Source organism: Molothrus aeneus, chromosome 1 (genome assembly GCF_037042795.1).
Source record: "Molothrus aeneus isolate 106 chromosome 1, BPBGC_Maene_1.0, whole genome shotgun sequence".
NCBI lineage: Eukaryota > Metazoa > Chordata > Aves > Passeriformes > Icteridae > Molothrus > Molothrus aeneus.
Window position 1 is genome coordinate 146,389,912 of NC_089646.1, and position 19,636 is coordinate 146,409,547.

At 37.4% G+C, this 19,636-nt stretch overlaps 1 protein-coding gene across 1 annotated transcript in view; it reads right to left on the minus strand.

The window, feature by feature from the left end:
• ZFAT (zinc finger and AT-hook domain containing) overlaps window positions 1–19,636 on the minus strand; it is a 77,003-nt gene that overhangs the window by 1,700 nt on the left and 55,667 nt on the right. Inside the window, exons 13-15 of the mRNA XM_066548437.1 lie at window positions 14,863–14,981; window positions 13,367–13,493; window positions 11,186–11,316 (exon numbers count right to left, since the gene is read on the minus strand). Of these exons, the coding sequence (XP_066404534.1) occupies window positions 11,186–11,316; window positions 13,367–13,493; window positions 14,863–14,981 (377 nt within the window). The remainder of the gene's footprint in view (window positions 1–11,185; window positions 11,317–13,366; window positions 13,494–14,862; window positions 14,982–19,636) is intronic.

A 19,636-nucleotide genomic window follows, 5' to 3' on the forward strand; every position in this document is an offset into this window, starting at 1 on the left:
TGAAATAGGTTCCTAAGGCTTACTGTTTGTGAGGCAGCAATGTTTACATTATTGAAAGGAGAGTGACAGAAACAAGTGAAAATAAAGGATTTTTTACTGAACATTTTGCTTCTTGTCAAAATTTTAAAAAGTAACACAATCTGGTATTGAATTCCAAATTCATACAAGTGCCTGTCAATTACTGAAGTACAGTACATACTAGAATGCAAAACCAAATCTTAATCCTCTAGCAGACCCATATAAAATTCCTATGCAAAGTACTCCAGATAAGTATAAATAAATCATGAAAATGTAAAGTGATGTGGAAGAAATTCTCTGAAGTGTTAGTGATAAAATAATCTACTTTTAAGGAGAGAATGGAGCAGTGATTTTTCAGTATGCAGGGCATATGCAAAAGCATTTGTTAGGGGAAGGTGTCCCTACCAGGAAGGTTGGAATGAGATGATCTTTATGGTCCTTTCCAATCCAAACCATGCTAGGAATCCATGGTTCTGTTTGCTGGAGCACAGTGTGCTTCTGCAGCACTGAACTCTGAAGTGATCTTAGAAAGAAGAGGTCAGACATGGTAAATTCTATGAAGTGTGGAATCTAAGTTACAGAAGTTAGAAAGGGCCAATTTTTTTTTTTTTTTAGTTAGAAGCTGGCTCAAAAGTAAACAGCAGCAGCACAATCGAATTCAAGTAAATATAATTAAGATCATTAATGCTGTTTAAGAGGGGAGTGGAACAGAAGGGAAGAACTACAATGGAGATTCCAAGGATCTGTTTGGTCCCTTAGAGACCAGCAAAGTGAAAAATAGGCTCTATATGTTTGTTTTCCTGATGCTCTTTTCTCATTTAGTTTTTTTCCCTAAGCAACCATTATCTTTGTTATACAGTGACTTTGCTTCTGACTTTTCTATTTCGTGTTTAAAATACCTGTCAGAAGATTTCAGAGATTCACAAGCCCCTTAGGACTTCACAGCATTCTGAACTTTCACTCAACTAATAAGGCTATAGAAAGCTTTTTCTTGAACAATAACACGTATGTCCAGGTGTTAAATTATTCAGAGGGCCCCAAGTCAGTATGGCTGTAATATACTAATGAAATATATGCGGATTTTATTTGGTGAAAGATTTAACATCTAAAGGGAATCTGGCCATTGTCACTGACCTTAATGCAACAGCACAGTCGTACCCACCAATGCCCACTCTGGCTTCATTGCACAGGATTCATTTTATAGGGAAAAAAACACAGGAGTGGAATGAAGTCCTCCTCACATTCTGATTCTTTTATCAAACATATCTGAGTGTTTTATTTGAAATATTCTTTAAACAGCTCCTGCTGAAGTTCAAGCTCAGCACCTTACACAAGTAGATGATGCTGGATGTTTTTCTTGACACAGTAAAATTTGCAACCAGCCTCAGAAAGAACAATTTATGTTGTCTCAAAATGCAGGTTATCATAGAATAAAAGAGTAATAGACTCAGAATGGTTTGGATTGACAGGGAACTTGGAGATGATCTAGTTCCAACCTCTCTGCCATGGGCAGGGTCACCTCCCACTCCCTGTCCAGCCTGGCCTCGAACACTCCCCGGGATGGGCATCCACAACTTCTCTGGGCAATCTGTTCTCATGTCTCACTACCCTCTGAATAAAGAATTTCTTCCTAACATCTAATCTAAGTCTCTCCTTTTTGAGCTTATAAGCAACCCTCCTTGTCCTTTCCTTATCTGTCAAAAAATCACTTGCTCTTTTTATAAGGCCTTTTCACCCCTCACTAACGGAAGCTTGAGCCTCTGCGAAAAGCAAGGAGCTAAATAATGAAAAAAACCATAGAACTGTAAACTTGTGTCTCTTGCTGCTCCTTATACACCCCTTTTTATTTTTTAATTATTGAAGAAACCCTAAATCCTACTGAAAGCAACTGAGCTTTAGTGAATTCTTATCCCAAACTCCCTTTTCATAACTGTCCTCTCCTCTTTCCTGAGGGTGCTTGCTCCACTGTCAGCTCTGTGGAAGTTAAGGACATACACTAGATCTGCTAATGAATATTGCAACAGGCCATGAAAAGTCTAATCACCATTGAATTCAGATAGGAAGCTGCAGTTAAAAATGTTAGATAATTAGAATCTCACAGCTTGTTATGAATCAGCTCACAATTACAGCCCTTGATGCTAGAGATCCTCAAACAAATACAGAAATAGGGGTGTCTAAAATGTGGCCCTATAATTATGCAATATACACTAATCCCTCTTATTTTAGTGCACTACACATAACCCTCTGACAACATGCCTCAGGCCAGAAAAATTACACTACATTTGCTAAGAGCTGCAAGAATGCACAACACAGTATGAGATGGCTCTCACTGTTGTCACTCTAAATCAAAACCCATAAATAATTTTAAATATAGCTTTGTGAATGTACATAAATAATGAAGAGAGGAAAATAAATAAAGCATAGTTGACACAAAAATGAAACTAAAGCAGAATCTCATTCAATTCAATAGCAGCAATCTAATACTTACTCAGTTTTATATCCTTTTGAAATGAAAATGGCCAATAAAGAAAGTTAATTTAAACTCCCTACCTGACTTTATCGATGCGGGTTTATTACCCTTGTCATGCAGGGTAAAGAAAACTAATGCCTTTATTTCTGGTGTTTCTAGCTTCCAGTATCTTTTTTGGACAGCTATCTGTAATCCTTTTAGTTTGACAAATCACCACATTATATGGGATATTTACATTTCAAATCAGTTCAATGTTTACAAGCTTCTGCTTGGTTCCTATTAGATTGTTCCACAGGGAATAATCTCAAATGTTAATTTACATCCCTCAAACTGATGAAACAGTGGGACAGCTGCCATCTGAATGAACGAAGTCACCACACTCAATTCTCTTTATTGGCTTCTGAAATCTTTTGAAGAGCAGCATGCAAGACCTCTTTTCTGTCTGAGAGTCAGGTGAAAAGCATCTGTCTGCTTATCCTTCATTAAAGAATGCCAGCAAGGAGCTGAAGCCACACACAGCTGGCACATTAAATCAAGTCAGTACCTGCATAAATATTCTTTATTAACTAAATCTGTCTCTCGCAAAAGCCAATGGGACTTTCAGCATCATGTTTTCATAAGAAGCTCAACATCTCTCAAATCCAAATATTCTTAATTTACATGTCCAAGGACCATCCAAATACATGGAAGTATTCATTACAAATGGGTCTCTCTTAGAGGAATCTCTTTCTCTCAAAACAAGAAAGTATTTTTAAATTTGAAATAAATGAATTCAAGCCATTGAGGAAAACATACTTCTTTCCTTTCCTGAAAAGGAGTAAGAAAAAATATTTGCATTAAGATGCTAAAGCCTTTTCCCTACTCTAGAGCTCATTTTGTGAAATAATGTTATATTTTACATGAAGTCAGCAGGAGTTCCAGGTCCATTGTGCTCAGAATAGTTTTGCTGGGCCTGTCCCCAAATCCTCAGTGGAATCTCTCTCTTGATTTCAGATTGAATGCTGCTTTTCAGTTCACCATGAAGCAGAAAAGTTAATCACAGAGTTCTTTCAGAATTCCAAAACCTTACACTAGGCTGCAGATACTCCTATTTATATCATAAAATATTAGTAAGAAAATATACAAAATATCTGCAGAAAGGATTAAAATGAAAGCAATTTAGATCACAGAGAGCACCTGTATATGTGATGTGTCAGCTGACATTGGTGTCCATAAGCTTTGTTCAGCATCATTTGAATAATTTCAACTCTTTCTCAGTTCTGGTTTACATACAGTTATATTGTGTGAAAAAGACACACAGAATACTCTGTAATTTGATCATCTGAATCTCTATAATGACCTACAAAACAAAGACAATCTGGTGCATAATGGTTTTGGAACAATAAGAGGCTTTAGTATGAAAGAGTTGCTTTGCATAAAATAAAAACAGCAAGGGGACAAACAAATCTTCATACTGTTGATGTAGATTTTTAAAAAGTTATAGCAATTGGCTGGTTGAATATATCTCAACAGGGGGACTGTGGCTGGACATGGCACTCATATGGCAAAATGCTGGGTCACCCCACCTCCTTTTGAGGCAGAATGGCAACACTACCATTGTTTTAGGAGGTCCAAGAGGACAGTGATCTTGACTGAGATTTTATCTGTCCCTTACAGAGACGAGAACTCCTCAAAGGCTGAGGAAACAGGGCCTCACTGCCCCATTTATAACTTTCCATTGCTGTTACTGCCACAGGAAGCATCAGACTGCTCTGCGTTCTAAAGCAACTACAAAACTGACAATCAACATGCACATAACTGCCTGTACTGGCAAATTTTCTAGATTACCACCAGCACCCATCATCACATCAGGACCAAGCCAAGCAGACGGAAATACAAGGTGTGCTGCTGAAGCACAATGCTCAAGCAGCCTCTGATGTGACAGACATGCTAATAATAGGTATTTACTTTTGAAGATGTGCTATGCTATAAAATTCTCTTCTGTGATCTGCTTTGAGCTGATGTATAATCTTTGCTCTTTCTTCCTACTACTGTCACTTTGAAGAAAGTGACTTACCATGGTAGGTTTTTACTGGAGCCTGAAGAGATCACAGAATAAAAGGATAAAAGCAACTAAAATAAAGGGTGAAACACATGGAAACCCAATATTTTCTGGTTATCTTCTGATAGAGATCTGTTTAGTTATTGTAATAGCTGATATACTTATTCTCCAGAACACATTATGTCTAAGTTAAAAAAAGGTTACTGTCCTTTTCAGAAATAGATTTAACCTTTCACTTCAGTCTATGGAAGTAGTAAAAATGTCAGTCCTGTCTCATCTTTCTGAGTGGATGGAAAAGAAAGAGAATTCAGCAGCCAACTACTGCACTTTATTGTTAATATTTATGTAGCTTTGGATCAGGACCTGGATTGTATCAGCTATGCTACATGAAAAGAGTAGTTCATGCCCCAAAGGCCTTATAATTTCAGTATCATTTCAGCATAAAACAAGACAAAGCAAGCAGACCTAGAAAAAGGGAGGTGAGAGAGTAAAACATAAATGAGACAGTGGTAGTTCAGTGTACCAGGCATTAGTGTCAATATACAACAGGTTATTCACAGATAATTGCTGCCATCATATTTTTGACAAGTAATTGAGAGAAGACAATGAGGTACAAATTGCTCCTCATTAAAAATCCACACAACTAAGCACAATATGGAAGATGGCATTAGAATTTTGTTTTAAAAAAGTAATAAGCAACTAAGTCTTCATGGACTGAGCAAATGTAGGAGACAAAATCTTTACAGCTAATGAGAAATAGGACTCTAAGTCGGAAAGGAGTAAAAAATTCAGGAAGGGAAAATAAGATTTTGTTTGATGTGGCATAAAAAGGAACATCAAGTAAACAGGATAAGAGAAGGCAATGACAAGAAGAGGAGAGAAAGTAATCTTAGAGGTTTTTTCTGAAAGAATACAAAAGGGATAAAACATAAGCTCTGAATGTCAGAAAAAAGATTATCAGAGTTAACTGAAGCATAAAATAATGATGGCTTGGGCAACCATTGTAGCTAAAAGGTAGAAATGAGAAACCATAGAGGAGTCATCATTCAGAACAAATTGGCACCATTTAGGTATTCACCTGCAGGCAAGGCCCAACAACCTTCCTGAGGAGGAAATCAGCTCTCTGGCTTGAGAAATAGGAAAGACATCCCACAGAGCTGAGAAATAAAGTGGAATTCTGATGAACAACTGTGCAGAAAGGCTGATATAATCACCTTATAATAATAATAATAATGACTAGTGATTAACACAAACTTCTCAGCCATCTTCAGAGTGAGCTGTAAGTGATGGTTCTAGAGCACACAAACACAGTGCAGTATCACAGGCCTAAGAAAAATGAAATTACCAGCAAATTTGTCCATCACTATGTACATGAGAAATACCCTAAAAAACAGATAACATGCAACCAAATTTAACTGGTTACTACAGTGCATACCAATGTAAACCTTTGGTTTGCAATCCAAAATTCTACTGCTCTGTAGCAGTAATTTGATGCAAAATAAAAACTCATATTTGGACAGAGAACTTTCCATGCTTTCTACTCTTTGCATCAAAGAGATATGATAAAAGAAATAAACTGCATTTATGAAAAAAATAAATTAATTAAATCAGGTAACATCTTGCTGCCATTAAACATTCCTGCTAACAAACACTAGAAATGGAAGAGCAACAACTAGAAGAGAAACTAGAGCTGATGGACCAAGAAGAGGAAATGCTTTTGACGTTCTGGTCCATGCACTGAGGGATTAAGGAACTAAGCTTTTAAGGATATTCTTCATATATTGTGAAACCAAGAATAGGCACTTTGAATATTGTTTCCCGAGAGTTACTTACAGCACTACACACTGAAAGAATCTCCTCTGCAAAAATAACATATTAGGGCTGTTCATTTATGAGGCTGATATTTCCTCACAATAAACTCATTATTTAAATCAAAACGTTAAACTTGGAACAAACTTTTTTATGGAACAATTAATATCCTTGTCTGATGTACATTCTAACTGAAAGAAACAACTAAATAACAAGGCAATTTTTAGTGAAACACTATCTCTATTCTAGTTAACACACAGATTTTGTGTGAAAAACCAGTCTTTGAGCAGAGGCCTGCAGAGACTGTAAATCAAGGGGGTGTGTGATACTGGCCTGACTGCTTATGCTTGGCATGTAAGCCAGGAAAACAGTCCACCCCTATAAATAATGGATTGAACAGCCTCTTCTAGTAAAATAAACAAAAAACCAAATGAATCAATCTCCACCCTAAGGCACAAGGGCAAAAGTACATCTCTAACAGGACACAGAGAGTGGAATGTTGTCCTCGGGTGACGTTATGATGCTTGTATCCCCATTCATGTGTTCTGTGAATGTTGGATATTATGTTCTGTACCTTTAAGACCGGCTCTGAAGAGGGAAAGTTTTGTTTTGGTTTTCTTATCAGCCTGGCGGGACACAGGGACTGCAGCTTTGGCTTTTTCTGCTTTTGCTTTTCGCTTTGCTCTCTCTCACTCTTGCTTGCTTCGCTTCTGCTTGCTTTTGCTCATTAGCTAGTTTAGCTAAACTGTCCAATTTCTTCCTGGACCGTTTCTCCTTTCCTTTTTCTGACCATTTCGAACCTGCTCCAGACTGGGACCTGGGAACACCGAGAGTTTGCCCCTTGTGGCTGCAGCAGCTGCCCCAGCACAGGAGGGACTGAGAACAGAGCGACCACCCCCAGGAGAGACTTTCTGAATTTGTCACCTTTTTCAGAGCGGTGTCATCCGGTATTGTTCATTCTGTGTGCTGGGGGTGCTGTGCCTGTTAAATAAACAGGTTCTTTCCACTCCTCTCCGAGGAATCCTTCCCGAACAGGTTGGGGGGAGGGGCTGCGTGGGTTTGCTTTCTGGAGGGGCCCTCCTTTGGAAATTCTCCTCCAAATTTGCCCTAAACCAGGACAAATGTCAAGAAAGGGAAGTCTCCTGTTTCACCCCTCCAGTCCCTTCACCTTCCCATGTGCTCTTCCCACAAAACTCCTTTCTCCCCAGTCTCTTGCCTGTATTTACCATCCACTATGAAGAGTATCTCCTGGCTTTTGTAAGCATTTATTAGCCTCTTTCCTAGCTGTTCTTCAAACTCAGCACTCTTTTCTCTCTCCTTTTCCCCGCCTTGCTACCTTTTTCCTCTTTAAGCAGAGCAGAACAACTCAAATGTCCTGCCATGAAGAAATATCTTCATCAGCTCTTTGACAGAGAGATCCAGAGTGGATCCCTAGTAACTGAACAAGGATGGACTTCTCCTGCCATGCTGTGATCAAACCTTCAAAGGGGATTTTTGCCAGTTTCAGATCATATTGGCAAAACTTCACATTGCTAGCTTTTTTTCCTCAGGCATTTGATGAGATATTTATATTACACTCCATAGCAGCTGCATATTTTCAGAGCTCACACAACTGGATTTATCCCAAATTAGAAAAAATTGAACTTTGATAACAGATTAGTATACTTATTCACAGGCAAAATTAAGATAAAATCATTTCAGGCTCCAGACAAAACCTTGGAAAGGTCTCATACACATGACACTAACAGAGCCAACAATGATTCCTAATTACCAAACATAATCCAAGGTAAGCAGAGCTAACTTTGCATTTTTGGGATTTAAAATCATAAGTTGAATCCCAATTCTGGCTGGAATTGGTTACTACTACATTATCAAAGCTTTTTCTTTAATATAATCATTCGTATAAACAAGAAATATAAAAGTTTCCTAAGTCAGAACTGAAATTTTGTTCTAGACATGCATTTCAGGAGCTGTGAAGGACAATCTGATCTTGATTTCACCTCCAATATAATGTGTATTTATAATTTATTGTACTTGCTTTAAGACTACAAGCAGAACAATAATTTAATAAAAGAACTCCTCAAACTTGGTATCCTTTATGTCCTGTGACCTAGTAGAAAACAATTTTAAAATTACACCATTTAGACCTAATTAATACACCAGATATCTTCCAAGATGCTGAAAAGGACTCAGGGATAAATACAGAGTTTGTTTCTGGAGGCAAAATTCTTGCATTAACCTGAGGCTCTACAAGCACAGCACACTGAAGGTATGTGAGCACACAGGTTAGGGAAGTGCTAAAGCATGAGCATAGCAGGATTACTGAGACATACAGCTGGATTTATACAAGATTTTAAGGATAAAGTGTAAATGGGAATTTTATTAGTTAAAAGTAAGGACATGGACATCTGTATGAGAGATAAATTTCCAGGGAGGAAAGAGGAGACAAAAATAGAACACTATAATGTAACACTTACAGCAAAAAGAAAAAAATCCTTTTGAAACATTCTAGTAGCTTAGAATTAAAAGAAATTTCTTGGTGCAAATAGAGAAATATGAAGGAAACTTCCAAGGGCTAGCTAGAAATGAGATTTGAAAGTAAGAACTGATATAAGAAATGGGTAATGTATGTCCTTAGAGAAAAAGAAAAAAACAAACAGCATAAAAATCAGGACAACTACAATAAATGTTGTTAAGTGAAGAAAAAATGGACCCAAGCTGCTAAGCAAGGACTCTGTGAGGCCATTAAAGAGCAGGAGTGAAATTCAGTGACAGATGATGTCGATAGATTGCTGACACCCTGAATGAATTCTTTGTCTCACAATCCACAAGAGAAGCTGAAGGTCACAGAAGAAAGTGTGGAATACATTTTCCAGTAGGAAAGTGAAATATGAACATATCTAAAGGTCACTTCAAGGTTAACAATTAGGAACCTATGATAATTAAAACCCAACCAAATCATAGCTACAAATGAGGGATATCCCACAGAAAGCAACTCAGCATTGAAGAAAAAACCTGACAGCTTCTAATAGAGAAGGATTACAGTCAAGCTAATAACATTTAAAGACTTTTTTTCCCTCAGATTAAAATTGGGTGTGCCTGAAACTCTGGAGCAATTTTCTGGTTGGAAGACAAAAGCTGGAAAGTAACTACAGCTGTATAACAGACCAGATTGATAAAAACACAATTTCTATAGAAAAAAAAAAGAAAAAAAGAAAAGAGAAAAACGAAAAGAAAAATTTTAAAAACCTAGAAGATTCTAAAGGGAGGGGATAGCAGGGAAAAAAAAGAAAAGTTAGAAAGAGATCTGTGCTCTGAGAATTCAATATTTCATTTAATACAGGAGTGGTGTTGATATCACTGAGAGTCACTGATGTATACAGGGAAAAAGAAGTGATTAAGGCTTAGCAGTCTGCAAACTCAAAAGGCTAGAAATATGGATTGAAAAGTGAAGAAGAAAATTAATTTGGAATAGAAATATTTACTTAGAAAAAGTTACCAATAAATTCAGAGTGTCCAACAAAGAAGTCAATAGATTTTATGATGACTCAGATATTGATCAGAGTTAATACCTGTATATTTAAAGTTTAACACTCAGATATCAAAATATTCTCTAGGCAGCTCTCCTTCAGCAGCCACTTACTCCTATACCTTTAGTAAACAGCCTCAAAAGATGAATTTCTTTAGGGAAGAACTAATTTCAATAATATTGACAAACACCAATTGCTAATACTGCATTCAACCCCTAAACAGGTCATCTCTACAGTACAGCATGCACATTGGTAGTGGCTATACTATAAAAGTTGTTTTGAAACTTGCACATAATTGGACCACACAGTCTCTTCTCTTTAATGACTGAATTTAGTTTTCAAGTTTGGGTATGTTATTCTGCAAAAAAGCCCTAAACTCTTACACGGTTTCTAGTCAAAATACCTGTTAAGTATTGCAAAGGAACATCTGAAAATGCTCTGACTCCAAATTCTGCCTTGTTTTTGTGACATTTGGGCAGCAAGGTTAGGAATTATCCAAGTACTTCACAGACCATGAACTTCTCACTTCTGTGGAGCTCTCATGAACTCAGTGTTCAAAACACTACAAAAAGTGCTGAACTCAAAAGTTAGTTTCAGCACTCACAATAATCAGTTCTGGTTTATTTAAATAAAAAGAGTTACTTAAACTCTTTGGGAAGTTAAAACTTCACATGTACTTTTCTTCCCTCACCTGTCAACCCCTGAGTGCAGAGACCCCAGTGAATCAGTGGGGAAAGGGATAAGCAAAGAGCTGTGCTGAAAGAGAAGGAACAAGCAGAGTTTAAAGAACACTGAGAGGAGAATGAAAAATGGAAATTAGCAGACACCTGTGAGGAGGAAAGCTAACTGAGCAAAAGTCTTGATGTTTGAACCCAATAGGCACCTGAAGTTGAAAATTATTTCCTTTTGTTTGCTGCACCAAGGACCACCTGAATCTTTTAGATGATAATGGCATTAAGTGTCTGCACAAAATATAAGTACATTATTTTATAAAACCTGAAAACACCTAAAAAAAGTTGTATTGTCACACATATACCTACATACACAAACAGGTGTATTTATTCATTCATATTTTATATACACACAAAACTATATGCACTTTTAGATTTATAAAGATATATGTGTATATATGTATAAACATGTACATGTGTGGGCATGTAAACACCCATACACACAACATCCAGTGAAAAATCAGGAAAAGTTCTCTATGTGTCTCGAATGATCATTTAAAATTTGTCCCTTGTCAAGTAATACCCATTTCACAGTAAATATATGAAAGTTGAATGTGGCTGGTTTAGAGAAGAAAGGAGCTCTTACCTGCTTCACCACTGTCACCGTGCCAGGTGCCATGGTAACGACAGAAGCCACTGCGGTGGCATCGTGGGACTCTGAACCCAACTCAATGATCTGCTGCAGGATGTTTACAGCTGCTGGGTCCAGTCTTTCACCTTATCAAAAAGACAGCAGCCGTAAGATCATCACAGGAGAACAGTTCTGAGGCTATGTGAATCAAACAGCACAGCCCTGACTCGCAGTGCTGTTGGTACAATTCAAAAAGCTCAATAATGTGACATTTTAATAACAGATATATGGCAGGGAAGTATTCACAAAACAAATTTGCCCAGGGAATGCATGAATCAGCAAGTGCAGCCTCACTGATCACTTCTATGCCTATTTGAAAGAGATCTAAAAGAGTACATTGAATAAAGAAACAACAGCCACGAGTCATAGCAGGAATTGCAAATTAGGAAGCTGCAAGACTTCACAAATCCGAATGTGTATTTACCAGACATTCACCCTACACAGAACCTGCCTGTATACCTATAACCATAACAGCCATTTGGTATTTTAGAAATCTGTGTTTACCCTCTGTCTGGTCCTCTGCAATACCCCTCAACCTAAATGAAGAAGTTTTATCACTAACCTGCAGAAGGAAAAGGGTAATTGCTTGGGAAAACTCATACTGATCACTTTATAAACACTGGATCAGAACATGTCTGTCCTTTTTAAAAAATTCTCTGGTGTGTGCAGCCCTGCCAAAGGAAAGGGATGTTTACAAAAAAACCCAAACAAAATAGTTGTACTCTCACTTTTCACAAGGTGTGAAAGACCTGAATGCAGAAAAATGGTTTTTGTTATGGCCCACCATTCCTACATGCCCACTGTCAGCATGAGGGAGATGTCAGACAGGACAAGAAACTGTCAGGGCCATGTAAAGCTGCCTTATATTTGCTTTAATATTTGCTGCCTTATATTTGCTTCTGTCAGAGACAGAAAAAAGATAGAAAATAGAATAAATCTAATTTTCTAACTTAAACTCTTTTAAAGTGAGGTTGATACTGTGATAGTATAGGTAGTCTAGATCAGATAATTTAATTTGTAATTTATGTAAGAAACAAGTGTTTTTAAGTAGTGAAAAAGGTTTGCTTGCTTTGGGTTTTTTTAAATATAAAACTGTCTTTAGACAAGATACCATTGCTTTTATACTAAGAGGGAATATGCTGGAAGAGTACCTGAAGTTGGATGCTCTTAAAAGAAGATTACTCAAGAAATTATAGCTTCATGTTTAAAATAAAGACTGCTATGTACAGTATATTCCATGAAAATATTTATTTTAATTTAGATATACAGAAGTTTAAAAAAGTTCTCAAGAAGTTTTCACTTATTCAGAATCTCAACTCATTAAAAGTAATATACAGAAACTGGCAGTAATGTAATTTAATTGCAACATGCTTGGAAAATCCATAAAAACTGAGAGTTTTTGACATTTATCTGTATTGTGAACTATAAAGACTACAATGATAAACAATTGTAAAATGCTGTCTTTTCATAACCAGGGCATTTATTTACATATATTAAAAAAAATTTAAAAAAACACTCAGGAACACCTACTCTAGTCTCTGGTGTTTTAACACTCTCAGAAATCTGCGCATTTTTTTCTTTTCTCCTGGTTTTTGTTATTTATCACTTGGCAGACATTATCTAATACTATTCTTTTCCTTCTCAATCTGATACAGAAGAGCTCACTTAATTTTGTGCACCACCAAAATTGAGATTGTTAGTGCTGTCTTGGGAACATGGTAAATGAGCTATTCCACCATGTCACTCCTGCAGTCTTGCTGACTAAAGCCAGAGAAGGAGAAAAATAATAGCCAGAGAATTGTCATTAGATACACACCATCTACTCTGCCAAGATAGCTAATTTCACAGCATATTTAATAAAATAGGCAGGAAATTCCACACAGCTAATAATAAAGTGCAAAACAGGCAGTGATAAGTATTAATGACTTCAGGATATAGGAATTCATAATGAATTATAATTTCTCAATTATACTTAAAGCAAATATAACCCCCCAGAAGTAAGTTCTGGATGACTTATTTCATAATTTTTAATAGGAGATTACAGGAGGTTGTATATTGCCCAGTACACTCAAAAGAATTGGGTATTTTGGAATAAAAGGTGTATTTGTGTTCCACCCTAGGAAAAAGGTAACTTACTGTTCTCAGAAGTGTATCTGAGGTTCTGTAATGCAGCCACAGCAGCTTGAGTGCCTTGGACATCTTCTCCAGCCTCTGTGATATGGAGATACTGAGTGGATGCTTCTTCAGAAACCTCAGCAGTTAACTTGGAAACAAAGCCAAAGCATGAATAATCTCATTTCAGTGATTTAACAGCAATAAGGAATGAGTTTGGACAACAAATACTGTAACAGCTATAGTGGGTGAAACAGAATTCGAGAACAGTGCTGCATGGGAGACAGGATAATCATCCCATAGTGTTCCTCTGGATTCTACTTCAAAAGTTGTTGTCCTGACCTTATTTTTGTTGCACATTTATCTTAGAACTAACAACAGACTTGTACTGCACCCGGGTTTAGCAAAGATCTTTTGAGCAAAATGAATTTATAATGCAGATCTGTTAAAACACCTCAGAAGCTTGAAAAAAAAATGGCACTTTGTTTCAGAAAAGTTATCCTTTCCAAAAACTATGTTTTCTTCAAGACAAGCTGTCAATATATATTCCTGCTCTGATGATATTCTATTGCCAATTCAGCAACAGAGTCATTCATGCACCCAGGATGTCCCCTTATTTTTCCAGCTTTGGGCAGCTACAGGGAAAGTGTACAGGTAATAATTTGGAATATGGATAAAGGACTTTGAAGGGTTACATTTTAAAATGTTGTCCTACTTCTTTGAACAGCTGTCCAAATAGAACCTACTTCAGTGTTTTTCAAAGACTTATCCTTCTGTGTGTAGATACTCAATAACTGTCAGACAAGACCTGCAGGTCAGCTCTTCCAAATCAGGCATTAGATTTGTGATGGGGGCCAGACTGAAATTTAGCAGAAGAGGCCTCAAACTGTGGGGGTCAGCCAGCTGCAGTTGACTCCTGGCTTTTTCCTCTCACTGGATATCAAAATCAGCCTGCTTGGGCAGTGGAAGATACTCCTCTGGCCAACCATAATTTTTTAATGAAAGTGTCTAAATCTGTGGTTTTCCCATCAATTCTGCATCTCCAGGATTGAAGCTGAAAACACAGAACATATCATCAAAGACTTACTCTGCATAACATTGTAGTTTTTTCAGCTGATCAATTAAAAAATTCAGTTTTCTAGATTCTAGCCTTCTCTAGACCAAGACATCAACTTTTTTCTTTAGCTTTGCTCATCTTACAGTTAACACCAGTGAATATTCAGCATATTACAAAATGCAGGAAGTTTTCCAATTTCCTTTTTTTTTTAATAAAGTTTTTACCCTTTCTGCTGCAAACAGAGGACTAGAAGCCTAAAATGCAAAAATAAGCATTTACAATGTTGTTAACCCTACCATATATTAAAATTTAACAGACATAACAAGGCATGCATTCAAGCAAAGATAAGACCCCACAACCTTCTGATCTTATATGAAGTCAGAACCACATTTTTTCACACTTCTTATTTTTATCCTTAATTTTAAAAAATCTTAGGGTTAAAGCCATTGTTATTTTGCTTTACCTCCCATTTGGTCTCCCCATCATTCTCCACCAACTTCATTCCATGCTTGTTTTTAAGATGTCTGTTGAACTCCCATTTTGTACCGTACACAAAGCTGCAAACAGGACACTTAATGCCACCTACAAGAAAACACAAATAAATTCTTTGAGTTATTTTTATATAAATTTTTTTTCAACACAGGAACAACCTGTTTAACTTGACCCCATCTCAATCAAGCCATGTAACTGTAAAATGTTTTCTTTTAGCCATTTGTCCAATATGAAATATGTTAACATTTAACATACACATCAGCAGATTACTTTAGTAATGTTTTTTAAATGTGTCTTCTCTAATACAGCTGTTCTGATTTTCTCAAGTTTCAAAACCAACGTTGTTTTTTTTTTTTTTTTTCATTAGCAAAGTAAACTAGGAAGCATTAGCAATGTAATATTCTCTTTACCCAAACATTGTTGTACTTGAGGTTTATGTTAAAAGGCAAACTGTAAATAAAGTTTTCTGTCTACAAAATGATGCACAGCAAGAACTTAGCACAATGTTTAATGTATGAGTGTGCAGCATTACAGGTAAAAAACTAAGCATGGTAAAATCACGAGAATCCAATTTTTTATACAAGATTAAAGAGCTTTTACTTCTTTTGCTTATGAAAGTCATTTGGTCAAATGTCAGATCTCACTTGCTTGTAATTATACAAGTAAGTATTTCTTTTTTTTTTTCCTTCTATTGACTTAAGACTACATGAATAACCTGCATGTGATAAATTGTTGCATTAGATGACCAGAACTCATTGTAACAAATCTAATAGCAGGAACTGCGCTACCACAAGCCTGACTTCACTTCATTGTGGCAAAAGATGATTCTCACCCATCATGTTCCAAGGCATCAAACACATCAAACACACCCACAGAAGCTGGATATAAGCCAAGACCTGGCTGCACAGTCCTTTATGAACAAGGCAATTAGAAAAAAACATCTCATTTTACATTAATGAAAAGCTAGCATATGGTAACCAGGTGAAAAGAAACAAAATTTTTATTTTGATAAAACAGAAGGTAACTACACCCAGTCTCTAGGGTAATTTCATGAGACTTACAGTTACTACACCAACCCTCTTCTTTGCTAAGTCTTTACCAAACTTCACTGTTAGAGCAGATGCTAAATATTCCATCTCTAGGCAAAACTGAAGCAGTTTTTCCAAGGGAAACTCAAAAAGTTCAGATTAGAATAGATTAGATAATATTATCAGTTACAGAAAATGAAATTACATATTAATTTCACACCAATTGGTAGGATTAGGAAAAACACATTGCTGTGAAGCAGTGAACAACTTTTCTGCATTACTTGGATATCAAAATTATTATAACAACACACCAGGTAAATTAAATCTGTATTTTTTGTCATTATGACTTTAATTAAATAACAAGTAATAGAGGCATAGAATTCAACTGGTAATATATAACTCCATATCAGTGACTTGATATGGAAGCTCAGAAAAATTTATTTAATGACCTGAAATCTCCACAAGATAATTCTCATTTTTGTATAAAGAGAGCACGTGATGAGAGCTGTAAAACAGAACAGTGAGGCCACAACTGGATCCTCATCTATGGCCTGCACCAGCAGCTGCACAAACACAAACCAAAATGTGTCTCTTAGACATGTAAACAAAATGGTTATGGATGGGAGGGAGTATCAGTGAGGAGAAAAGAAACAAATTTGGGAAAATTGTATGTGACTTGCCCAGCACAAAGCAAATGAAACTATAAAATAAGCCATTAAATGAGCACATAGACAGGGCCTTGCAGAAAAACTACTGGGTAATGTACAATATTCTTGCCACCTTTGCAGAATGTATCAAATTCTTATGTTGTTTGTTTTCCTTTATTACTTTATAATACTAAAATAAATGTCAGATCATAGACTTCTACTTAAACAAAGAAACACACACACCCCCTGAAAAATCCCAAGCATTTCTCTGATCCTGGGTGATTCCAATTTCTAACCACAAGCCCAAAAATTAAATACTGCTGTCTATCCTTGGCAATGCAGTTACTCCAATGAACACAGTCCCTCTTCTATGAATCATTCATTTATTTATAAGCTCATTCTAGGAATCTTGGGTACAGTCCAGCAGTCTACATTCATATAAATATTTCCAATTAAGTTTATTTGCAGTGCCTGCAATGCAGTCAAAAACCATCTGAGAGTAGAGGAGATGAGCAAGTGTGAGGCAATTCACTCTGGGCTCAGTAAGTAACTTAGAAAAAGCAAAATACAATACAAATAGATATAGACAGCTTTTATTAGATATTAATCTTTGTTACTTTCCCTTCTCAATTTCTTTTCAAGCCTTTTTGCTTGCTGGTACTCTCTCCTTTTCCTTTTCATCTACAGTCCCTTCATTTCAAAGGATTTGTTTAATATCAGGCCTGAAAGGTCTTTTTCCTTTATATGAATATATGAATAATTTTCCAAAATTGCTTTTCAGATCTATGAATACAGTAATTTAAACTAAATAGAAGCTTGTCAGACAGCAAGGTGCAACTTCTGGCCCAAGCAGCTCAGAAACCCACAGAATCATCCAAAGACTTGGGTTGGAAGGGACCTTAAAGATCATCTTGTTCCATCCCTGTGCCAATTGGCAAGGACAGCTTCCACTAGACCAGGTTGTTCAGGGCCTCATCCAACCTGGCCTTGAACACTTCCAGGCATGAGGCATCCACAATTTATCTGGGTAATTTGATCCAGTACCTCACAGTAAAGAATTTCTTCCTAACATCTATTACCCTGCATGATACCCAGGTGTCATACAGGACAAATATGATTTACTTGTCATACTGCAGAATGTGTCCACAGTGATCTGTTTGTGCTGTGTGAACCAAATACAGAAAACATGCTGATTTCCAAATCAGGAAAACTTTCATTAACTTCAATAGGATTCATGTTTATCACTTCCAAATGCAAATGTCTCCCACCAGGAACAATTCTCCCCATGGTGAGATACCAACACACTGAGAAAAATTGATGTTTCTATAGCATGATAAGGAATCTCTGGCCTTATTTGGAGCCCAGGTGCAAGATACATCTGATGCATCACAGGACAGGAAATTGAGTTGGCAAAGGAAGCTGCATGTGGGAAATCACACTTATTAATATAGCTTTCTTCATTACAGAGCCCTGAGAAGAGACACTGACTTCATAGCTCCTGCATGGATTTGATGCCTCATTACTACTCTAAAATGCCTGACTTTTCCACAGGTGAATGTGGAAAACAGGCACAGCACTACTGTCAGCACAGGAAATATAAATGCTGTAAGGAGAGGAAGAGAAAGAAGGATGCAAAGGCAGAGATGGAAAGAACAGAAAGGGCTGTTTCTGTGGTGAGGGACCTACAAGGACCATCCAGTCCAACTGCCTGACCAGCTCAGGGGTGACCAAAAGTTAAAGCTCTTATTAAGGGCATTGCCCAAATGCCCCTTAAACACTGACAGCCTTCAGGCATTGATCACCTCTCTGGGAAGCCTCTTCCACAGTTTCACCACCCTCTTGTGGTGGTGTTTGCAGGGGTCTTAGGATGAGGGAAGAGACGAGGATCTGACTCCATGTTTCAGAAGGCTTGATTTATTATTTTATGATATATATTACATTAAAACTATACTAAAAGAATAGAAGAAAGGATTTCATCAGAAGGCTAGCTAAGAATAGAAAAGGAATGGATAACAAAGGCTTGTGTCTCGTACAGAGAGTCTGAGCCAGCTGACTGTGATTGGCCATTAATTAGAAACAAGCACATGATACCAATCCCAGATGCACCTGTTGCATTCCACAGCAGCAGATAACCATTGTTTACATTGTTCCTGAGGCCTCTCAGCTTCTCAGGAGAAAAAATCCTAAGGAAAGGATTTTTCAGAAAATGTGTCTGTGACACCCTCTCAGTAAAGAAATGCTTCCTAATGTCCAGTCTAAGCCTCCCAGGCACAGTTTTAAACCATTCCAACAAGTTCCATCCCTGGATCCCAAGGAGAAGAGCTCAGCACCTCCCTCTCCCCCTCCCCTCCTCAGGAAGCTGTCAGAGAGCAATGAGGTCACCCCTGAGCCTCCTCCAAGCCAGACAAGCCCAGAGCCCTCAGGTGCCCCTCACAGGACATGGCTTCCAGCCCCACCACCATCTTTGTTACCCTCTGGATACAGTCATGAGCCTTCACATCCTCACCTGGTGATCCCAGCCCTGAGCACAGCAGGATAATCCTCTCTTTTCCCTGCTGCTCATGCTGTGTTTAATGGTTTAATGCAGCCCAGGATGGGATTTGCCCTCTGGGCTGCCAGGGCTCACTGCTGGCTCCTGGAGAGCTGCTCCCAGCCAGATCCCTGTCTGCAGGGCTGATGTCCCCACTCAGACTGGTGCCAGGCATCCCTCCACCCTGGGGGCAGAAGCTGACGTTTGACCTTGTTAAATTTCATCCTGTCCCATGTTCCAGTGTGGTGGGAAGAGGATATCCACCACAGGAAAAAGCTAAAGACTCTTCTCTCTCATCTCACTCCAATGTCTCCATTTTAAGGCTACTCTTGCATCTCAACAACTTTACAGTTCTTTTGTTTCAGTGGAAAAGAATTACCTTCAGAAATGCATTTATCTGGCTCCCAAAGGGGAAGGAAAGCCTAATCAGTATAAGATTAATTTTCTTTGTTCCAAACATTGCAAGTATGATCCCTAATTTATACTAGGAGAATTCATTCTCTCATATCTATTCCTAAAAGTAGCTACAGACAAATAATT